General features: G+C 35.7%; 1 protein-coding gene across 4 annotated transcripts; it reads left to right on the top strand.

Moving 5' to 3' along the window:
- Nucleotides 1–4: 4 nt before the first annotated feature.
- LOC127969224 (kinesin-like protein KIF20B) lies at nucleotides 5–24,043 on the top strand. 4 transcript variants are annotated; one of them, XM_052571046.1, is made up of 31 exons: nucleotides 5–128; nucleotides 357–463; nucleotides 555–644; nucleotides 834–953; nucleotides 1,065–1,203; nucleotides 1,388–1,572; nucleotides 1,699–1,756; nucleotides 5,292–5,489; nucleotides 7,061–7,172; nucleotides 7,258–7,329; nucleotides 7,403–7,552; nucleotides 7,678–7,840; nucleotides 7,934–8,194; nucleotides 8,284–8,420; nucleotides 8,609–8,738; nucleotides 9,642–9,846; nucleotides 9,923–9,984; nucleotides 10,086–10,205; nucleotides 12,844–13,880; nucleotides 14,751–14,889; nucleotides 14,984–15,106; nucleotides 15,195–15,252; nucleotides 15,357–15,479; nucleotides 16,295–16,398; nucleotides 19,485–19,655; nucleotides 19,785–19,979; nucleotides 20,320–20,394; nucleotides 20,501–20,639; nucleotides 20,752–20,888; nucleotides 21,428–21,544; nucleotides 23,580–24,043. In XM_052571046.1, exons 2-30 carry the CDS (start codon nucleotides 362–364, stop codon nucleotides 21,530–21,532), a joined length of 4,710 nt encoding a protein of 1,569 aa, XP_052427006.1. In that variant the 5' UTR covers nucleotides 5–128; nucleotides 357–361; the 3' UTR covers nucleotides 21,533–21,544; nucleotides 23,580–24,043. The 4 variants fall into 4 exon arrangements, with proteins under 4 accessions (XP_052427006.1, XP_052427008.1, XP_052427005.1 ...); XM_052571048.1 differs by lacking the exon at nucleotides 23,580–24,043 and having other exon boundaries at nucleotides 19,788–19,979; nucleotides 21,428–21,770; XM_052571045.1 differs by lacking the exon at nucleotides 23,580–24,043 and having other exon boundaries at nucleotides 21,428–21,770.
- Nucleotides 24,044–24,102: the final 59 nt, after the last annotated feature.

The following is a 24,102-nucleotide window of genomic DNA, read 5'->3' as shown; positions in this document are numbered from 1 at the left end:
CGTAGCGAACTCTCTGATTGGTCCGATTTGAACAGAGGGAACGGCGATTTGAACAGAAAGAACGGCAGGCAGAAAAGAAGCATGTTCTCGATGTAAACGGATACAGTTATATATCAATAGAGCGAAAAGTAAGTGAAATCGGCGAGAATGAAAACACACTGTTGATATTTTTACATAGTGTCCAAAGCTGTTGCTTTATTGAATTGGAAACAATCTCAGGCAATAAACGTTAGCTCGTTCAATAGTCGACGCGTTATTGTTGTTTCACGTTTGTTTGTTTTTTTTGTTGTTGTTTGTTCTTAGCCACATAAATTGCATTATCTCATGATAACATTTTTAGCTAAACGTATTGATAGGCTTGATGATGGAATCGTGTTTAAGTCATAAGCCCGGGAGAGTTGGCTCTATAACGGCTGAGGACCTCAGGAAAGATCTTTTCGTCGAGTTTTCTAAATTATCAAGGGTAACTTTACTTATTTTTATCAATCATATTTCATGTTTTAAAGCCCTCGAATTAAGGCTGTAAAGTAGTATTTCATATTTGTTTTCAACAGGATTCAGTATTGCTGGAAAAAGAGCATCTGCAGGTCTTTCTCCGTGTCCGCCCATTCACTACTGCAGAGAGAACAGAAGGAGAATCACAGGTGCCAGCAAAATTCTGACAATTTTCATAGATTTTTATAAAAAAACAATTTTCAAACCCATATTATGTGGATATGGGTTTGAAACAACATGAGGATGAAAAGTGAATGATGAATTTTCATTTTGAGGTGAACTTTTAATGTGCTTAATGCAATAAAAAAAAGTGTTGTTATTGTATTCTCTACAAACAGGAGTGCATCTCAATTGAGCCTCCAGATTCCGTGATTCTGAAGGCACCTAGAGCATCTCTGACAGCCAGACACAGTGAGAGATTTGGGTCACAGCTGGCACAACGATTTCAGTTCTCACAGGTATGAGGGCATCCACAGTCACCTTTGGCATTGCCATTTATTGCAAACAGTCTTCAGTGATGTTATTAAGCATGTTTCTGCTGTAATATGTTCGATGAATTCATGTTTTAGGTTTACGGTCCAGAAGCGACACAAAGAGATATATTTGATGGAACAACCAAAAGCCTTGTGAAAGATGTCTTGGATGGAGGGAATTCCTTGATCTTTACATATGGAGTTACTAATGCTGGGAAGACGTTTACTTTTTTTGGTAAGAATTTTGTATGAGCTGTTTGTGAGGCAGTCATGGCCTAATGGTTAGAGGGTCAGACTTGTAACCCGAAAGTTGCGAGTTCGAGTTTCAGGTCTGGCAGGGATTGTACGTTACTTTCCGGATGTCACTTTACTCTCAGCTGTCTAAACATGCATACATTTAAGTCTATTTTATGTTGTAGGCCCTGATTCAGATGGTGGAATTCTGCCCAGGTCATTAAATGTGATCTTTAACAGCATAGAAGGCAGAAATTATTCTCAAAATAACATCAAGCCTCACAGATGTGTCGACTTTATAAGACTCACCAAAGAGCAGCAGGATGAGGAAGCTACAAATAAGAGAAACCTTCTTCGCCGATTTAAAGATGTGAATTATTTTTATATATATATTACCTTTTATTTATTTATTATATATATTTTTTATTGTACAGTTTTTTTAGCACAGAAAAGTAAATACTAATACTTGCCTCTTGACTGTTTCTTTGTTTATCAGATTGACCCCCAGAAAACCCTGTCTAGCATGTCCAGCTCCAGCTGTTCATCATTTGAAAGTAAGTATTATTGAATGTTTTATGTCTTTTACTCTGCATTTGAAAAAAATAGTTTTCAGCATTCTGTCAATAAATAGGAGCATAAACCAGGGCTTAAAGGTCTCCGGCACCATGCCAGATCTTCTGCGTAAAAAAAAAAAAAAAAAAACCTACATTTAACAAAAAAAATAAATACTTGTTGATACACTGATCTATATATGACTGGATCGCTCATCGCGTTCTAAACTGCCAACAGGCAGTGAATCCACTGGAAGTGTTTAATCCGCCATCTTACTATTACCTACCGGCAGAGAGCACCATTGAGTCACATGCAAACTCCTGACCTAAAATACCCCGATTTGAACCGATCAGTCAAGCAGAATTATTTTTTTATGTTATGTGTATGTAAATTCATTTTTACTTCAGATGTTATCTGCAAGGTTTATAGTATTTTTGTGCTGGATAAGCGATATATTTAAACCGTTTACGTGGGTGTGCCTGTTGCGCACTGCTGACACAGGTAACTGATCCAACACAGTTAATATATATATATATATATATATTATGTACGTAACATAATTTTTCAGGAATTATTAAACATGAACCTATTGGTATCAGAAATGGATATGAATATATTACAATGAATAATACAATAGCCTCAGTTACTATATTGCTTTTATACTACAACGAAAAGCTTAACTTACTATCTTGGAAATAAAGAGTCTTTAAACCCGTACTGTAAGTAGCCAAGTCAGTTATTTCTCTGAATAAATTATGATGTGTATATTTTTAATGTCCTGATTGAGAAACATCTATTTCAGACTCTCCAAGATCGCACAGATATGTTTACTAGTATTAATGTTTCCATGTAAAATGTTGTAAGCTAAATTAATAATTAATTTAACCACTGTTTAAATCATTACCTGCTTCCATATGAATCCTGTTAATGAAATCATTGTTGAAACATTTGCACTTAGCGCTGAATTATGAATAAAAACAAAATTATACGAATAAAAACAAAATTATATAAACAATGAGTAACTGTACAAGGCAAATAAAGCTATACATAGCATAAATCTTTCTTCAGATTTCAGGATGAGCACTTTGTCATTTGTTATATATGTTGAGGTCATTTCTGTCTGATGTTTATCATGTCCATGATGTTCACTGCTGTATTGAAACTAGCTTTTTAATAAGAAGGGGAAATTCCAGACATTAAACAAAATAACAGTTTACATGCCTAGGGTGTTTTCATTATAAGAATGTATATAGATACTTCAGATTTAGAAAAGGTTACTTGTAATGTTATGTTTTCTCATTAAAATCATATCGTTTCCTATTAATTCAATAGAACGTTTACACACATTGGGATTACCGATATGGCGGTGCGGCGGCTTCACTTTCATGACATGAGCAATCCAGTTCTCTGTTACAGATCTGTGTTTTGATATCACTTTTGAGTGCATGAGTTTGCATACCGATGGTATGAGAGGAGCACAGCTTCACTCTCAACCAAACCAAACTAAAATTACTAGCCAATCAGAATTTTTTACTCTTATAAAAAAAGACGTGCAAGCGGTGTAGCCCTGATGAATGGAGAAGTGTGACTCGTTGAAAAAGCTGCAAGGTGCAATGGTTAAAGATGTACATCTAGTGCATATTTACATAGAAAAACAAATTAAAAAGCAGTAGAGCTTTGTAAACAGCTCAGTGTAGTCATGTCAACCCTTATAAGAATGACGAAATTGCCAGAACAAATTTACGGGGATTTTTGAAAAGGTCCTGTTCACACGTGATATCTTAATGATAAATTACCGGTAATTTACCAGTAAATACTGTATGTGTGAAAGGGGCGTTTCTTAACATTTATCTGGGAAAACAGTGTGCATTATCTCACTAGATTTGCAACATAAATCATTTATACACTTTTTCCAACACAGGAGAATTCATCAACCTATTTTTAAATATGCCATTTATTGTATTTTGCGATTTCAAAATAAAAGTTTAAGGCCAAATATTACAATTTAATGGATCATTTATTCACGCTGTAAAGTGTAACTTCTCCAGGCCATTGGCGCCCTCTGCAGGTATTTATGTCCATATTATACAGAGGCATATTACATTATGTATTCTAAAAGTGTTATTCAATAAAACCATATAATTACTTGGTTTTGATATTGTATTTGAACCAATTATTATTGTCTCATCGTTGGTTTATATAAAAAAATATTCATACTAAAGCCTGGTTTTCACTTGGGTCTATTTGTGTTACAAAAAATTATTAAATTACTCTGTTGTCAGAATAATCAGTAGAATAATTAATTAACAAATTAATCATTAGTTACAGCCCTAGGTTAGTTAAAATATTTCAAAATACAACGACATAGTTTACTTTTTGTAATTTAAAAACAAGTATGTAGTTATTGAAAATCTCTTAAATATTCTATTAAAATACTGTCTCATTCTAGTGAACTAAGTATCTGTTTTTTGTCTCATCTTGTGAGCTAAGTTTATTGTCACACCCCTAGTTTCGAAGTGTTTGATATTGCTTTCATTCTTCAAGAGCAGGTCATATGGGTTTTTGAAAAAATATCTCTTTTGCAGTTTATAACGTAGCTATCCTTAACTAAAAACAATCTGCAAAGTTGTTAATCAAAAAAGTGCATGATAAATAAAGCTATTGTCTCTCAAAAGAGAGAGTCGAATCAGTCGCCTTAATGAGTCAATATATTTTAGAATCTTTTGCCTGCTACCATTGTATGTCACTGGGTAACACATTTGCATAATCCATGCCTGCCCGCAAAATAGAGTCTGACCTGCCAACAAACATTTTACACTATAAGTCTGTGAAGACGCTGTGTTCAAAGATACCACAGAAATGCAATTCAAACCTTTTGTTGTGTGCATGTAACGTACCCACCATTATTGATTCACTTGCGTAAGTGTTTTTGTATTTTGTCATTATTATAAGAATGGATTGGCACACTGTATTATTGTTTTATGTAAAGGTGCTTTTTCAATGGTAGCGCTGGCAAACTGGCTCAAGGACTCACAACCACAACAGGCTTGGCAAGCTGACCAATGAGAGCAGAGTAGGCTTATGGAAGGGAGGGGTTTGCTCAGAACTTGCTGCGAATGAATCATTTTGGGATCATTGGCAAATGACTCTAATATTAAATGTATATTCTGGGAAAATGACAATGTTTTCTGACCTTAGATGCATTTAAACCTGTTGTAGGGAACTCCAACACAATATTAAGACACTTTAAAATACCATATGACCTGATCTTTCAGGTCTTATATATATTCATGAGAAAAAAAAGGAAAGGATTAACTTTGCCATAGTATCCTTTGAAATGTTAAAGGTGCCACAGTCTTGTATGCTTTGCATATGCTGCACCGTCCCCTGCCCCCGAAAAAAAGTTCAGGCTGAGGAATTTTTTATTATTATTATTATTATTATTATTAATATTATTTTTATTTGTTTTTATTTGTTTTGCTTTAACCACTGACAAACACTATACATTGGATATGTTTCTTATTTTTTTATTTTCAGGCTCCACCTCTAGTGACTCGAATGGGGACAGTGTCTGTTTGGATGAGACCTCTTATGTTAAATTCTCTGTGTGGGTCTCCTTTTGTGAAATCTACAATGAAAACATCCACGATCTGCTTGATGTTGTTCCAAATGGCTCTCACAGAAGGAATGTTTTGCGGCTAGCCCAAGATGTTAAAGGCAATGCTTTTGTCAAAGGTAACTAACAGTTTTCTGGCTTGAAAATAATTATAATTAAATAAATGTTTACATTTAACCTGTTAACTGTCACTCACGTTTTTGAAGATAGACTTGAATGTTCATGATACAAACCTAAATTTGTATAATTCATGACTGAAAACATTTTGTAACATGATTTTGATGTGCCATTTACATGGTAATGCAATGTCTGATTTTAAAATGGGTTTTAAAAGGATGAATTTGGAGATTTTATCTTTTCAAGTGATATATAACTTCTGATGATTTCCAAAATGTGATAGAGAAAAAGGCAACGAGGAAGTCTTTTTTTTTTTTTAAACAAAGGTCAAAACTCATTTTGTAATGTAGATTTCTGAGGGTGCACTCTTGTCATAAATTAATCTATTACTTTTCCTATTATTTAAATATTGGTAAAATATATATTTGGGAGTCTTAGACCTTTCCAACTATATGTAGTTTGTCAAGATTAGATTTGATTGTAATATAGCAGACATCCCGACCTGCAAAAAGTCATTTCAGGGAGGTATCCCGAAGATCCCCCCCCCCCCCCCCCAACCCAAAAGGAAGGAAATACATCTCAGCTGTAGTCACCTTCTCAGTGAGACTATGCTTATATGAATGGGAAAACTGAGATATATTGGAGCACCGTTCCCTGCGCTTAGGCTCCCTAACATGTTGTGGTCCCTAACAGATATAGCATAAAATATAATTTCTATAAGCTATAAGCCTATGTAATTATTCGTTAATTATGTTTAAATATGTAGATTACTTTTACTATTTATATAATCTGCTTATACAATTTATGTAAACTGCTTTTATTTATGTTCCATTGCAACTTTAAACAGGTCTAAAGAGTTTGTTGTTTTCATGTAGCCTTGGCAACTAGCCTGAATAATATGCAGATGAAGTGAAACTTGTCAACTCACCTCAACATGCCTTTTGCAATCATTTAACCCGCCATGGGCAATGCTTGAGCAAGACTGTCATTATGTTTTACATCTATAAGACAGGGGTACACACACTTTGGTGTAGTCTGCCGTAAAATGTGTTGTTTTTGTGGGACTCTCCCTCTACCATGGTGCTCCTGTTTCTAGATAGACATAACTGATTAATTTTGTTCGGGAGAAGAGATAAAAGCCCGCCCACACTGACAATTGATTGGTTGATTTGCAGAAACAGGCCAATCAGGATGCTCTCTGTCTTACATGCTTTTCGCACACACGCACATTAGCACACACACGCAAGGTCTCTTGCTCCCTCTCCCTCTCTGCCGTGCGCGCTACACGGTTTGAAACACAGTATCTGTTTCGCATGCGCGCTTTTGCTCGCTCTGTCTAGATTCCGGGAGATTTTAACAAATTTGCGGGTCTCAGGGAGCCGCTTTCAATATGCGGGAGACTCCCGGAACTTCCGGGAGACTTGGGATGTCTGATATAGTATAGTCAACGTAGGCGTCCCGTATTCGGGACGGGGTGACAGTTAAGGGGTTTAAATATTTTATAAATTTTATAAGTACATTTTTGATGTTTTTGATTATTTGATTTCGTCTGAATAATTTGTTTTTCCTCCAGATCTAAAATGGGTTCAAGTTAATAGTGCAGAGGAAGCATTAAAAGTTGTGAAAATCGGAAGAAAAAATCAAAGTTTTTCATCCACCAAACTCAACAATGTCTCTAGCAGAAGGTGCTTCATTTTGAATTGCAATAGTATTCATATTTAACTTGATCATTGTATTATGTTTTGAAATGATATAACATTTTCTCCATAGCCACAGTATTTTTTCCATTCGGATCTTGCGTATTGAAGATGTTGGTGTTCCCCGGGTTCAGACAATTAGCGAGTAGGTGACCTCAATAGCAAAATGCTTTAACATGGAATCATTGATTTATTCATTAATTAGCTTCTTTTTAAAGGCTGTCATTATGTGATTTGGCTGGATCTGAGCGATGTGCAAAGACTCAGAACAGAGGAGAACGTTTAAAAGAAGCTGGAAACATCAATACTTCCTTGCTAACGCTAGGGAAATGCATCAGTGCTCTGAGGCTCAACCAAACACAAACCAAGTGAGAAAATGGCTACTTTTAAAACAGCTAATTTGAAGGCTGCATTAGATGCATTTGTATTCTGTTTCATTAGTCTTTTGAATTTCCTGGGCTTAGAAACTCAACTAATATGTCTTTTTGCACAGGTTTCATCAGCACATCCCCTTCAGAGAGAGCAAACTCACACATTATTTGCAGGGTTTTTTCTGTGGCCGTGGAAAAGCCTGCATGATCATCAACATAAACCAGTGTGCCTCAGTATATGATGAAACCCTGAATGTCCTCAAGTTCTCCGCAGTGGCTCAGAAGGTTTGCAGGAACCTTAATTTGACATTGAATTATACTGCATTTTTACTCTCTTGCTATTTATTCATTTTGTTGTTTTACTTTTTGCCCTCATAGGTGGTGGTCCTCAACCCTAAACCAGCTCCTAGCTTTGCACTCAAGAGATCTGCCAGAGATGTATCCATGATAATCAATAATGCTGACAAGAAGGATTGGACCAGGAGAAGCTCCCTCATGGGCTGGGAAATGAGCCTAGAGGATGTGCAGGAGGATGAGGATGATGAAGAAATGGGTGAGGATGACGATGAGGAGAGTGACATTGAGAGCATGGAGGACAACACTGTCTTAGAGGTTACAGAAAGTCAAGAGCTGTGTGAGGTATTCAAGGTGTTTTTTTTTCAGTTTCAATACTCGTGTTTCAGTTTTCAATGTTATTTTAGACTATATGATATGCTAATATGACACAGCTTCAGTTGAAAATTGAAGAGCTCCAAGAGAAGCTGTCCAAAGAAGAGTCTGAAAAATTAACTATGGAATCTCGTATTCGTGAGGAAGTCACTGCAGAGTTTATGGAGCTGTTTTCTAACATGGAAAAAGACTACAAGTAAGTCAAACATTACATTTATTCATTTAAACTGTGTTCAGCACAGATTTGTTTTGGACCGTTTTTGTGACACTCTTTTAATTCTTTTAGTGAATCTGACACTAGCACCGTAGTCAGTGGGTGCAATTCATTTTTATGAATTTCTCTGAAGATGCATTAATGTATGTTGCTTTTTTTCAATGTTTCAGTGAACGTCTTCAAAGAGAGAAAGAAATTGTTGAGGAAAGAGCAGAAAGGAGGCTTGAGATACTGAAGAATCTGGTCAACAGAACTGTTGGTGAAATTGTCGCTGTTAGCAGTGATGAGAATGCGGCAAAGGTAATTGCAGAGGGGGGTGGAGGCATTTATGTCCACTGTAAAAACCTATGTGAATATAGCTGTTATTTCTGCTTTTTTGGTTCAGTGACAATTTTAATTTTATTGTATTCATAATGATTTTATGACTTTAGACTGATCTATATAAATATTGATGCATTTTGTAGGCACAACGGAAAAATAGCTACCGTATTTTTCGGACTATATGTTGCACCTAAGTATAAGTCGCATCAGTCCAAAAATACGTCATGACGAGGAAAAAAAACCATATGTAAGTGGCACTGGACTATAAGTCGCATCAGTCCAAAAATACGTCAAGAAAAAAACATATGTCACATTGTTGCATTTATTTAGAACCAAGAACCAAGAGAAAACATTACCTTCTACAGCCGCAAGGGGGCGCTCTATGCTGCTCAGTGTAGGCTACAGGAGCAATGAGCAGTATAGAGCGCCCTCTCTCGGCTGTAGACGGTAATGTTTTCTCTTGGTTCATTTAAAATTAATTTTGATAAATAAGTCGCACCTGACTATAAATCGCAGGACCAGCCAAACTATGAAAAAAAAGTGCGAGTTATAGTCCGGAAAATACGGTATTTAGAACCAAGAACCAAGAGAAAACATTACCGTCTACAGCAGGGAGAGGGCGCTCTATGCTGCTCAGTATAGGCTACAGGAGCAATGAGCAGCATAGACTGCCCTCTCACGGCTGTAGACGGTAATGTTGTCTCTCGGTTCATGTCAAATTAATTTTGATAAATAAGTCGCAGGACCAGCCACACTATGAAAAAAAAGTGTGACTTATAGTCTGGAAAATATGGTAATTCTATAATCTGTATCTGTATCATGGCGCACATTTGACATTGAAATGTCACTGGAAATTTTGTATTTTTTTCTCTATCATTCTAGGAGGCTAAGATCGAGCTTTTGGACAGTATGATCGAGGCAATGCGAGATGATTTAGCTAAGATAAAAGGGGATGCAGAGGCAGTACAAAATTGCTTGACAAAAGTCCCTGAATCACCCAGAACAATTATTCATCTTAGGACACAGCTGGAGGAGATGAGAGAGGAGCTGTTCAAAAGCCAACAACATCTCAGTCTTAAAACTAAAGGTTTGTTTCTGTTACCATGAAGGCGGGAAAGCTCTGTGTTTTATGACATAAGTCTAATTATATTTTCTAATTTCAGAGTTTGAAGCAATGTGTGTTCAAATGCAGGAATCAAATGACCAGCTTCACCAAGCAAATAGAGTAATTTGAACTAAAGTTTTCTTTTAAACATCTAAGATTATTGTTAATAGATTGTTTACATGGACTATTGTGTTGTGTTGATGTTTGTTTGTCTTTTTTAGAATTATGAAAACCAGAAACTGAGATGTCAGGAACTTATGTCAATCTGCCAGGAGAAAGATGACATGGTCTCTAAATTACAGACTGCTTTGGACCAAAATGTAGAGGCAGCTACTAAAGATGTAAGTTTATAATACACTACTGTTCAAAGTAGTTTCCTATGCTCACCAAGGCTTTATTTTCATGATAAAAAAAAAGCAGTAAAACAGGGATATTGTAAAATGTTATTAAAGGGGGGGTGAAATGCTCGTTTTCACTCAATATCCTGTTAATCTTGAGTACCTATAGAGTAGTACTGCATCCTTCATAACTCCAAAAAGTCTTTAGTTTTATTATATTCATAAGAGAAAGATAGTCTGTACCGATTTTTCCCGGAAAAACACGAGCGCCTAGAGGCGTGATGTGTGGGCGGAGCTAAAGAATCACGAGCGCCAGTAGGATTTTGTGTTGAGCGCGTCTGGAAGCTGTGACAAAGATCCAGAGGCTGAAATTTAACAAGAGCAGCATCAGCAAAGGCTTCTTTATGTGGTATGTACTGAAACTGTATATATTTGCTTAGCGGTTTTGGAAAATGACTAAGTTCCACTTTGTCGTCTATTTTTTTTTTTTTTAAAGCTGTACATGTGGAAAGTGCAGTTTGATAACAACATCGCATGTTGTTTACTTGATGTGCTTACGCGCTGATAGCTAAGTAAACAACAGAGATATTTGAAGCAGTTTTACTCGTGCAGTTTGATGACAACATCGCATGTTGTTTACTTGATGTGCTCACACGCCGATAGCTAAGTTAATAACACAGAGATATTTGAAGCAGTTTTACTCACCGCCTGCGGTTCCAACACACATCGTGACCCTTTTTCATTGGGATTGCATTATCCTTAAGAAATAAACGATGTGCAAATCCAGCGTCAACCTGGGCTTTGTTTGTAAAACAAGCATCTTCGAAATGCAGGGGAACAAACACAAACACTTGCACAACTCAGTTGATGCTCTGTAAAAATAAACTCCATCCACTGGTCCCTTAATGCTGTTTCTCTTTTGGTAATCTGTGCAGGGTTGTCTTGCCCTGGCAACCAAAAACACACTCCTTTTGTGACATTTCGCGACGCTCTCGCTATGATGAGTGATTGTCTGTGCACAGCCTCTCTCTGCTCTGCTATTCGGGAACGCGCGCTCTTCCGGCAGACGCGCCCTTAGCACCCATATAAGGAAATTCCGCTCCATCTAACGTCACACAGAGCCATACTCGAAAAAAACTTTCCGAAACTTGTGACAAACCGGAAGGAGTATTTTTGGAACAGAAATACTCCTTCAAACGTACAACTTAATTTTTGAAACTTTGTCCATGTTTAGCATGGGAATCCAACTCTTTAACAGTGTAAAAAACTCAGTATGCATGAAATAGCATTTCACCCCCCCCCTTTAAAATTTTAAATAACTATTCTCCATTTTATTGTATAATCAAATGTATTTTACTCTTGTGATTGCTAAGCTGAATTTTCAGCAGCCATTATTCCAGATTTGTGTTTCAACTGATACTTCAGAAATAATTTTAATATGGTGAGATTTTGCTCAAAAACATTATTTACAACCGTTGTTTTACTTAATATTTTTTTGTAGAAATCATGTTGTTTTCCACATTGTTTAATAAATAGATCTCAGTCATATAATTTATTTGAATTAATGTTTTGTGAGACAAATGTTTTTACTGCCACTTTTGGTCAAGTTAATCCATCCTTGATGAATAAAAATTACATTTCTTTCAAAAGTAACATTTCATACTAACCCCAGATATTTGAGTGGTAGTGCATGTTGACAGATTCCAGTTCAGTTAGGGTTTGTTTTTATGGAATAATCTGAATCTGAGTGGTGATCTACAAGTATGACTGACTGAAAATGAACATTCTGTCTTTTACTTAATTTAAAATGGTGAATTTAGGTATCTTGTCTTAACTCTTTACAACCAACTAGAGTTTAACACAATAAAAGTAGCTCATAGTAGGTTTATTTTAGTGTCTTAATTAGGGATATGCATGTATCAAATTTTCCTGCTTGCTCATGCTTTTATCACCGTAAACGATATTATCATGCTATTGAAATTTAGTTTTAAAAAGTGCTCAAAATATAGTATAATATAATAGGTTAAATGACTTTTTTTCTAATTACAAAAATAACTGAACATTTAAATAAAACCATAAAGAAAAATATATAAAGTTAAAAGTTTTGCACAGATTAAAGTGCAAAAGAACTATAAAGACCCATAGGTATCTCTTTACAATCTCATTAGTTAACCTTTAACATTCACAATAGCTACATTTGCTACAGAAGTTATTGATCTTTGTAAAAAAAAAAAATATACAAGTCATAGTTCATGTTAACTCATTAAATAATAGTTGCAACTTAACATTTTAACAATGTGTTATTAAAGGGATAGTTCACCCAAAAATTATTAATGCAGTTATTAATTATTAATAACTCAATCTCATGTGGTTCCAAACCAGTAAGACCTCCATTTATCTTCGGAACACAGTTTAAGATATTTTAGATTTAGGCAGAGAGCTCTCAGTCCCTACATTGAAACTGTCTGTTGCTATAAACTATCACTATATTCAAAGGAGCTTTTGAAAATTATTGAATTGTTCTTTGTGTTCGAGGGAACATAAATAGTTTACTTTTATGAGGTGGTACTCATTTATTTAGTTATACATTTGGACTGTAATGACTGTAATGTTTTTCTTTTCTTTCATTCCCGATGTACAGAGGGCCTTAATTAATAATATCAAAGAAGAAATCCTACATTTCAGAAACAACTGTAAGTGTATGCTGAAAGAAGATGGTGAACCTAGAGGGGAGGAAATGACAAGTTGGGAAACTGAGCAGCTTTTGCAAAAACTGAAAATGAAAGAGGAGCAGCTGAATGAACTTAAACTTGAGCGTTGTTCACTTGAGAAAAAAGTGTGTGATCTCTCTGATAGACTGGCAGAGCTGACTCATGCACATGAAGCCATTGTGGTGATGGAGAGAGCAGAGGTCAACAAAGTCACAAATGAGAACAAGACTCTTGCCAGTGAGCTAAATGAACTTCAGCAGACAGTCAATGAGATGAGCTCAAAGCTCAAAACTCTGCAGACAGAATTGAACACTCAGACAAAGATTGCCAATGAGCTTTCAGAAGAACTTGATGCAGCCAAAGCAGAGTCTAGCAGTCAGTCCAAAACCGTTGAATCCTTAATGACAGAGGCAGATCATTTACATCAGGAATTCGGTGCCTGTCAGCTCTCGTATGACAAAAAGGAGGCTGAATGTGAGAAGCTGGTGGAGTTATTGCATGAGAAGAGCCGACAGATCAATGACCTGGAGCAGGAGGCCAGTCAGACCAGAGCAAACATGTGCCAGCTTGAGGAGCTCTACAGTCAGCTTAAATATGAGCGTGATGCCCAGGCACAAGAGCACCAGAGACTACTGAGCCATTATGAAGCTGAAAAGTTTGTTGTGGCCCAGATAAAAAGCAGCTCTGAGCTCCTGGAAGAACTGACTGCTCTGAATCAGCAGCAGGGGAGGATAGAAGAACAAGAGCAAGACTCCAGAGATGATTGCTGGAAAACTTTGCAGGAAAAACTCATTCAAATGCTGAGCAAACTGAACCAGCACGAGGAAGTTCTGAACATAGTGAGAACGATTGTAGAGAATGAGATCTCTAAGGCAAGAGATGAGGCCAAGAGGAGAATAACTGCGATGGAGGAAGCTCTGGCTCATAAAGATGCAAAACTAGAGACTAAGGCCCAAGAGATTTCAAAGTAAGTTCTTATTTCTCATCCAAACTTTTTGATAAGTTGAGGAGTACATCCTCTTTTCTGTTGAGTAAGTCTTTTTGGATGCACTAAATTGTACTCCTCAGGCCATCCTAAAAATATTCTTGTTTGCCATAAACCGACCGACCCTGTCAATTTAGGACCGACTCAATTTATTTATTTATTTTGCTTTTAGTCTGACCGACTTGCCGATTGTAAATTTGCGTTAAGACCGACCAATTAATTTTTTTTACTCTTCAAACAACTAATACAAAATCAATAAAATACTATTATATTTAAGTAAGGATTGTAAATATAGAAATTGCCTAGGCCTATATACAAATGAAGGCTATCTTCTTTAATAAAAAAAAAACAGTGACGTCATATATGTTTACACTATTGGTTAACGGATGTCACATTATGGCCATGTGCGTTCGCTTCGTCTCATTCACTGTCAGAGTCAACGGTTCGCGTTTGGTAATGATGGCTGCGGCTGCAGTAAACAAAATGTTCACGGTCACTGTTCAAAGTCATACGGGTCTATTAAGCCTGCATCAAAATTAGGTTTGCAATGATGCGCCCGAAGGCACGGATATGCTAATTTGTTTAAATTCATACCTACGTCATCACCATCACAATTTTTTTTTTTTTTTTTTTTTTTTACATTGAAACTTGAAAAAAAAAAATATAGACCGACCTACCGACCCTTTTTTTTTTTTTTTTTTTTTTTTTTTTTTATTATTACTGTTGCTGCAAACCAAAATATTTTTAAGGATGGCCTCATTCTCTTCAACTATTTATTTATTGTTGCTTAAGCATGGGACAGAGAAAAATGATTTGATGAACAGCTGGTCCGATCTTTTGGTCTCTTTATAGGTTGAGAGAACTTGTGAACGATGGACTTAATAAAATCAAGACCGTGAGTTGTGATTTGCAGAAGGTGGACAAAGAGCGATCTGATGTCAGAGATCAGTTATCGGAGGCTAACATGCAAAAAGAACAGTTAGAGAAACAGGTTGGAAAAATTACTGCCTTTATCTTTCGTAAGTGTTGTAAAAGTGATTTGAACGTGTGTTTTTTTTTTTTTTAATGATGTTTTATTCCTTCAGATTTTGATCTTAATTGAGGAAAAGAAAATGTTTCAGCAGAAGCTATGTGAAGCAAATGAGATGAGGGATCAGGCTGGACACAGTTTAAGCTGTACAGAGCAAAATATTGAGCCACCGCAGACTGTGAGTGCTGTATTTCTCTCAGCTTTGTTCAGTTTGTGATGTTATCAGGTCTTAAATGCTGGATTAATCCACATCTTTTCACTCACAGGTGGAGTCTAACCATACCACAGAAGAAAACATTCAGGCTTTCCAAACTACCTGTCAGGGTAACCTATATGTCTTTTCATTTAAACATTTTTTCTGCAGTACCAGTTGGTGTTAACAAAATCGGCTTACGTTATGGGCTCAGTAAGATTGATTTGGTTTGCAGATCTTTTGGCAGAACAAAAGCTGATTGAGAAGACGTGTGTGAACTTAAATAAAGACTTCAAACAGACAGGCAAGGAGGAATTGCTGGAGGCCAGACCGAATGAGATTGAATCTGTAACTGAAGGTGGCTGAGTCTATTCTAATTGTAATTTATATAAATCTCTGCTAGACAACATACTGTGAGAAGTCAGCAAGATTCAGTTTAGGGAATTCAAAGCATGAAGTTACTTCAATACCAAGTACATACAAGAATGAAAATATGCTTTTTCCAATATTAGCAGTATTCATTTATTAGTCATTATTCTACTGTGTTAATATTAATTGAACAACAATATTGACTTTTTAGTCTTCTATTTCAATTCTTTTATTATGCATTATAATATGTATTATATGAACACCTTCTATTTCTAAATGTAATGCTAATCAAACAGCAGTATTTACAAGCAAAATAAATAAACTGCTTTTAAATTATTTCTTTGTTCTTCACTTACTGTTTACTTAAAGTACCTGATATATATTTTTGAATATAGACCACTATTTTCTGTTTATTTGTTAATTAATTTATTTGGATGAAAATAAGACTTCTTTTCCTCAAGGATGCATTAAATTGATATAAAGTTACAGTAAATGCATTTATAATGGTACAAAAGATTTTCATTTTCGGATAAATGCTGTTCTTTTAAACTTTCTATTCATCTAAGAAAAAAAGTAACAGAATTGAATATACTCAAAATTATTAATGTGACACACATTTGTCAACACTGATAATAAGAAATGTTGCTTGAGCACCAAATCCGCATATAAGAATGATTTCTGAAGTGTTATGTGATACTGAAGACTAAAATTTTACTGGTATTGGTGTCATCTAACAAAATTTCTGTACCAGGTCACACTGTTTACCTGTAACTGAAGCTAACCTCAGACGTATGTTCTTCTCAGATCATACAAAACTCCAGGAGATGTATCAGAAAATAAGTGTTGGTGTCTCTGATGAACCTCAGCAGGAAGAACAAAGAGGTTGCAGACCTGCAGAAAACACAAAAGTAAGAAGTTGGAACTCTTTGATCCTTCCGACTTTTCCATGAATGGGTTTTTCCAGCAGCAGGGTTTCTGTGGGATCTTAAAAAGTCTTACATTTAGTTGTATCAAATTGAAGGCCTTAAAAAGTATTAAATTGTACAAGAAACTCTTAATTATGATTCCAAAAGGTCTAGGGCTGGGATAAACGATTATTTTTTTTAAACGATTCATTTTTTTTTTTTTTTTTCGACGCATCGATTAATCTAACGATTAATTTTCCCAGACCGATTCGATTTCGATTATCTCCCCATTAATTGACTACTAACAATTTATACATGTTGATTTACATATCTGAATGAAAAAAACATGAATTCCTTAACATTGCAATATATGTTTATTGCTCTTAAAATTACAGAATAAAAGACTGACTAAGAATGCTTTACTTTGCACTTGTATAGAGATAGCATTCAATAAAACCTCGAAGCCTTGAAAACATAGCTTACTGAAACAAGCTTACTGAACACATAGGGCCTAGCTTACTGAAAAAAAGTTCTTCTTTCAGATGAAAATAACAACAACTTGATGTCTAGCATTCAATAAAAAAGGTCACCCAAAAAACTTGTTTAGAGCAATTGAAAGAATACAGAAACCAATGTAAACTTGAGGGTTTTAAGTAGGGCTGAACGATATCGTTATCGTATCTATATCTAGATATGAACTTTCAAGATATTAATATCGAAAAAAGCAACGAAATAGATGATATAGATTTCACTTCTCTGCGGTCGCCCTGCATACAACTCTGGCAGTCACAACAAACATCAGTTTTACGAGTGCCCTTGAATGCACCGCTAAAGCCAGCGCGCACACACTAGGGAAGTGGGAACTATATTGTGAGCGGGGGGGGCGGCATTTTCATGGTGACGTGTCATTGCTTGTCACGTGACACACCGCAGCAGCAACAGCGCTGAATGAATGATGATCTGCTTTTATATAATTTTTCCTTTTTTATTCAGAATATTCACAAATGTGTTAGTTATGGCATGAAATATCTGATATTCCGATTGTCAAATACATGCAAGTGGAAGTATATTGTTGTTTAAACACCTTTATAACGACCGCGTTAGTTTAGCTGTATGCGCGATGGGCGCCGCCGTGTTAGTTTGTGCCGTAGACGCAGTTCAGACAATCGGATCTGTTGGATTTACAACCTCTATGTTTACAACACGTGAATTTATCCACTTCTCCCGAAATACTGACGGTTTCAGCAGTCATTCTATTCTACATCACTCACTGATCAAATAAGGCTTTGACAGCCGCCAAAAAAAAAGATCAATGCAGAAAAATCCCTGGATTGGTTATATAACGTTGGACAGAATGTTGATCCGGCCATCGCGTATATTCAGCGTACATAAGGTAAACGTTTTGCAAACGTTTTTTAGAGACATAAAAACAGGTCGACGAATCGATGCGCATATTTTGCATCGATGTCTTTTTTGCGTCGACGTCATCGATGACCTCAACGCGTTGTCCCAGCCCTAAAAAGGTCTTAAATTTAGGGACGGAAAGACCTGAATTGCAATATGGCTCAATGTGAAGATTAAACTTCAAAAGGCTAACGTTAAGATTAGAGTCCGTTCTTTCACTGCATGCATTAATCAGTCTATTAAAATGCATTTAGAATTATTTTATACAAAAGTTCAATAATCAAGTAGTTAATATTAGGAGACTTACATTTTAGACACAATATTTCCTGTTTTTGCTCCATTTCTCCAACAAAGTAAAATCATTTCAAACACAGCCACAGTGCTGTTTTGCGTCTTTGAGCAACAGAATGTTTTGTTCCCGAAGGAATCAACTGTTTTAAATGATTTGGTTCAATCATAATGACTCCCATATTAACAGTGACTTACTGCTGTCCACTGTCAGTTTTAATTTCACATTTAAGGTATCTTTTCATTTTTTGTTTTATAATATCAAACATCAGTTTTCAATATTTTATTTTTAAAATATCAAAATAATATTAATGCATTTGTAATTTTAGTTTTTTATCAATATCACACAAACCGAATTTATCTAATTTAAATGATATAATAATTTATTGATAATTGTTTAATATAATAATATTTTTGACTTTAAAGGCTGAAATGTAAAGTTTATTATTTTATAAAACTTGTATCTGAACTGTAAATTATGCTTTTTACAGTAATTTTATGGTACTTTATATGGTCCTATTGCCCTGTTACGCTCATATGGTATTAATTTTATGTGTTCATTAAATTCATGAATTTCATTCATTACTTTAAAAAAGGTCTTAAAGTCTTACATTTGAGCTTAAAAATCCTGCAGAAACCCTGAGCAGTAGAAAATGATTTATTTTGATGTTTCAGCAACCTAATGAGGAGCAAGTAGATATATCAGGGAAAGGGGCTGGGTGGAGCAGCCTTATGGAAAGTGGCTCAGGTAGCAAGGCGCCTAGAGGGTAACCAACAGGACAGGCTGCAGCTTTTAATAGGATCAGTCTTTCCATCTCTCTCTCGCTGCCTCATTATTTTCTTTTTCACTGGCTTTAGGGCAAGATTTAGCTCTTGAGTAGTAATTTATTTACACTGCAGGTTTCCAAGTTAATATCTTTGGGTGGTCCAAGTGACCTGCCAACATGAGGAATGACATTAATATCACTGCAGAAATGTAGAATGTGCAAACCTCTTAATTCATTTGACAATCATTAATTCATTATACTTCTTATACAGTATTTGCTAAAAATCCACCAAAAATTGTCAATTTGCACTACCCAGATTTTGTATTTTAGAACTGACACTAAATGGAATAAACATTTTTATTTAGCAAGTTGAGAAATGTTATTGCCCAAAACCTAATATAGCCTAAACAATAACTAAATATAGCCTCATAGATCATCCTAATCAGTGTAACAGCCTATTAGTGGTTAAGATGTAGAATTATAAGGCCATTGCGAATGAGATGAAACTAAAGGATTTTAAAATGTTTTACATTAGTAATATTATTTTATGGTGTTAATATAATGTTAAAACATTTTAATACAATTAAATATTTTTTTTTTCTTGTTCACTTCCCTGCATTCTGATCACAGGGAATATTAAAGCAGCAGCTGGCTGAGAAGAAGGATACCACTGTGAACTTGCAAAGGGGAAAAGATTTGGCTGCTTCTCATAAATCTGATACCCAGAAAGTTGGCAGTTCCAAACAGACATCAAATGTGAAGACAGAGAAAAAAGGCGACCCTTTCAGTCCAACACAAGAGGTCAGTAGAGTGATGTTAATGTATAGAGCTAATAAGAAGCCTTAAAGCAGTACAAAGATGGAAATAACTCTGGTCTGTATGATAATTGGTTGCTGTAGTTATATAATATGTGTTGGTTGTCACTCATAGCAGTTGGCAGTACTCAACTCCTCCATCCTGTCCACAAAGAGTCTCCAAGAAGAGCGCTTCCCCAAACCAGAGGTAGAAATCAGCTTTACACCACTTAAACCTGACCGAGTGAATGTCAGGAAACCAGGAGAAGCAGAGTCTGTCACAATAAAACTCCGACGTACAGCCAGAAAGAGAAAGAGCCCAGAGATGGAGGTAAACAGACACTATATCCTAACATTTTGTTGTGGTTTCTAAACTATTTAAAATAATCCAGTTTCTAGGTCAGGAAATTTCAAAAGTGTGCATTTTTACATCTGGAAATGTCAGGGAAATTTCTATAGTCTGTACACAATTTGAATTATTTAGATTTGCTGCTGCTGCTGGCAATTGAACACACTTTCATTATTTTCTCCACAACAAATGGCCAAACAAGGGCAGACAACGACAAGATACGTGATACAGAATGAGACCAAACGCGATATCAGCTCGTCTCCACACAGTAAACGTACATGCATATAATGCTAACTTTTGTTATATGTGTTTGCTATTCTAGAACTCTGTGGAGTCAGAAAATCGAAAAAAACTACGGCTGAAGGTGAACAATAAGGAAAACATACAATCTCTTGAGGTGACTTTGTTTATTAATACACCTGTGACACCTCACATCTTTCTCTGTAATGTTTATTCGACAATACACTGAGCTAATTGAATTTTGTATTTTTGCACCTTACCAGACTCCCACCGTGCAGGGGAAAAAGAGAAGTCAATTAAAGCAGAAAGACTCTCCTGCCAGCCTGAAAGGTAAAAAAGACGGAGCCCTGCAGAAGATTGGTGACTTTATCCAGAGCTCTCCAACCCTCTTTGGGAGCAAAGGTCAGCTCTGCCTCTTAATTTTATACACAGTCAATGGCATTTATTGGAGCTCTCTGCCAAAAGTCTTTCATACTGTATCTCAGCATGACCCAACTTTTAACTCCCTCCTCAGCCAAAAAGATCATGAGCATGGTGAATGTTAAATCTCCCGAACCGCTGAATCCTTCTGAAAACAACAAACCCAAGAAATCCAAACGAAAACTCTTCAAGACTCAGGTTTCTTCCCCGCTGGACATACCCTCTCATCCTGTAAGTAGTGTTTCCTGTGCGTTAGACACATAAGAGTGAATCAGAAGCATGATTGAAAAGCATATCATATGTTAGAGGATAATGTAACCATGACAACTATTTACATAACATTTAAAGCCTCAAAAAGACAAGGTTAATAGTCAATCTGCTTTTAAGATTGTTTTAATTTCAGTGTTACTTTTAATACTTGTTTCCAATCCCAACATAATATGCAGAGTAAATTAAGCTGTAAGCTATTACATTTGATTGGTATCTGTTGTTTGAGTAACCTGAACACCTAGGAAATAGATCGTCACACTTTGGAGGAAAAAAAAAGTCCATAAATATGTATTTATGAAATATATTTTAGAAATAATTGAAGTTCTAAAGCCTTGTCGAATGTGAGTAAAATAAATCAGTGATACATTATTTATTTTGAGATGTGTGTGTTTGTTTTATTGTGGTACGGCGATACAGTTTAAAATGTATTTTGTTCAGGACTAAAAATTGATGCAGCAATGCTGCCAGGTGAATGTGTATTAAATTAAATCATTTTACAGGTCATTGGAGGCAGTGATGATGATGATGTTGATAAAGAGAGCGATCATCTCATAATCAAGAGAAAACTCAGAACAAGAACTGTCCAGAGATGGTCCAAACATTAATTTGATGGCCAAGTATAATTGTTTTGCTTTTTTTCTCAATATAAATTGTTAAATATCTGTATGTTGTTAAAGTGTTTGTATTTTTTTCATCAACACTGGAAATGTTTGTAAATATTTTGTGTAACTCAAAACCAATTTTAAAAAATTCACTTTTTTAAATTCGGCTTTTGATTTCCTGTGACTATATGACAGAATGTGACAAAATGCTGTTCATTAAAAAAAAAACAACTTAAAAGCATTATTCGGGTTGCATTTCTTATTAGTGGTGGACATAGATTAATTTTTTTTTTATCTAGATTAATCTCACTGTGATCTTGAAATTAATCTAGATTAAAATGGCTCATTCGAATTCTGCCGAAGGCATTCAGAATATGTATGCTACCCAAATAAAATTGACAAATAGTAAGTCTTTGAGAAGGGGGTTATCAAGCTAGGTGGTGTATTAGAAAAGGGGCTCATCTCCTGTTTCCAAAATGCATCACAAAGTGCTTGAAAAAGCTGTAAAATAATTCCACATTGCACAAGGTGCAAACAACCTTACGCCTGTTTCACACATACTCTATTTGCAGTGCGTATGCGTTGCATATAGGGATGCACGATATTGGATTTTGGCCGATATTCGATATGCCGATATTTTCTAAATAATTTTGGCCGATGCCGATACCGATATCGATATATATACAAATATATACTGATATATTTACAAATATATACTGATATATTTAAACTTTAATTTTACTGAAGAGAAATCCATGTATCTCTTCTGTACTGATTCTACCATAAATTTATTATTTTACAAATGTAGACAGACATTCACATCTGAAAAACAGGTCAATTATTTCACTTGGAGAATATCGGTTTGGCTCATCGGCAGAAATATTCATATCGGCCGATACCGATAATGGTCATTTTAAGCTTTTATCGGCCGATACCGATGTTGTGCCGATATTATCGTGCATCCCTAGTTGCATATTTTTTTACGCACCCGTGTTAACGGATTCCAGGACCGTTGCGTCTGCAGCAGTGCAGCGATCGTTAACGTACGAGTAGCGGACTGCAAACGCGTCCTGTGTGAAAGCACATCGAGTCCGTGCTGCACCACATACGTAACGCACACGGACTGCATACGCACTGCAGACGGAGTATGTGTGAAACAAGCGTGAGCAGGGCCTGAAGAAGGTTTTTACCAGTGGGCCTTGTTTGAAATTGTTTAATTTGTATGTTCGTTTATTTTTCTTTATTTGTGCTATTTAAAATTTACAAAATTAAATTAAAAATGTATGCATTTAACAGACGCTTTTATCCAAAGCGACTTACATTGTATTCAGGCTATCAATTTTTACCTATCGTGTGTTCCTGGGGAATTGAACCCCCAACCTTGCGCGTGATAGTGCAATGCTCTACCAATTGAGCTACAGGAACACACAATATTTACAAAATGTTTAAGTTTTTTTCAAGTTTGTATGTGTCAAAGTACAGAAACCAAATAATAAAATGTAAAATAGCACTGAATTGTCTTCAATATAAAAATGAAATATACAATCAAACTTACATTTATTCCGACACCTTCAACATTTCTCACATTATTACAGTTTTGCTATATCAAAAATTATAACTGGTGTCTGAATAATTTTTAGTTTAACTGTTAAAACTACAAAGTAATTCAGTCAAGAGCAGTGAGTGATTTTTCATTTTCATTTTCTTGGATTAACATTACAGCAGCCAGTAGCTAAATTAGGCGAGGTCACTTTAAGAGACGATGAACACATCCAATATAATACACATCCCATTTTTTTCCTCAACTGTTTACATTCACTTAAGAAATAACTGACAGTTTTTTTTCGAGCATAATTTCCAAGGTGGATATTTTGACATATTTTGTATATATTTCTTGGGACAAAAGCAAAAATAAGCAAATTGGGTGTTCAAGCGTTTTGAGACGCCTCTCTCTGCTTGAGCCCTGAACACCAGAGCACCGCGAGTACTGAATTGGGCTCTTTCACATCTTTTTGTTTGTTCAAACTGCGTTTTGTATTTGTTCGTTAAGGTGCAGGAGGGACTTCGAGGAGAACTTCGCAGAAGAGAGCTCGGTTCAGTGTCCGATAAGAGTCTCCCGTTAACCCAGCACGTTAACGCAGATAACGGCCCACCACTATTTCTTATACTTAGAAATATAGGCTCAAAGCACTACTGTCTCCATTGATGTTGAATTTGCCATTATTATATCCTTAAAAAAAAGCCTCTGGTGAGGAAAGCATTTCCAAACAATCAAGGTGAATGGTATGAAGAGAATGTTCCAGATTAATGTTTGGGGTCAATTTATTGTATGATAGTCATTTATTTCCTCTGTCAGTAAATGGAGGGTGGCTGTCATCAGAGAAGAGTAAGTAATACATTTTACCTGCACCTCTTGATCTCTAGCATTGCATAGTCTACACAAACAAAGGTTACACCTGCACTAATACACTCTTCACTTTGCAAGGTGAAATAAATGTGACATTGAAAAAACCTTTTTTAAGTGAGTGTGTTTGCATGTCATCATCATAGCGGAATATGGTTGCTTGCATTTG

This window comes from Carassius gibelio, chromosome B12 (genome assembly GCF_023724105.1).
Source record: "Carassius gibelio isolate Cgi1373 ecotype wild population from Czech Republic chromosome B12, carGib1.2-hapl.c, whole genome shotgun sequence".
In the NCBI taxonomy this organism is placed as follows: domain Eukaryota; kingdom Metazoa; phylum Chordata; class Actinopteri; order Cypriniformes; family Cyprinidae; genus Carassius; species Carassius gibelio.
Note: the sequence above shows the minus strand (reverse complement) of the source record. Positions and strands in the feature narration are given on the sequence as shown.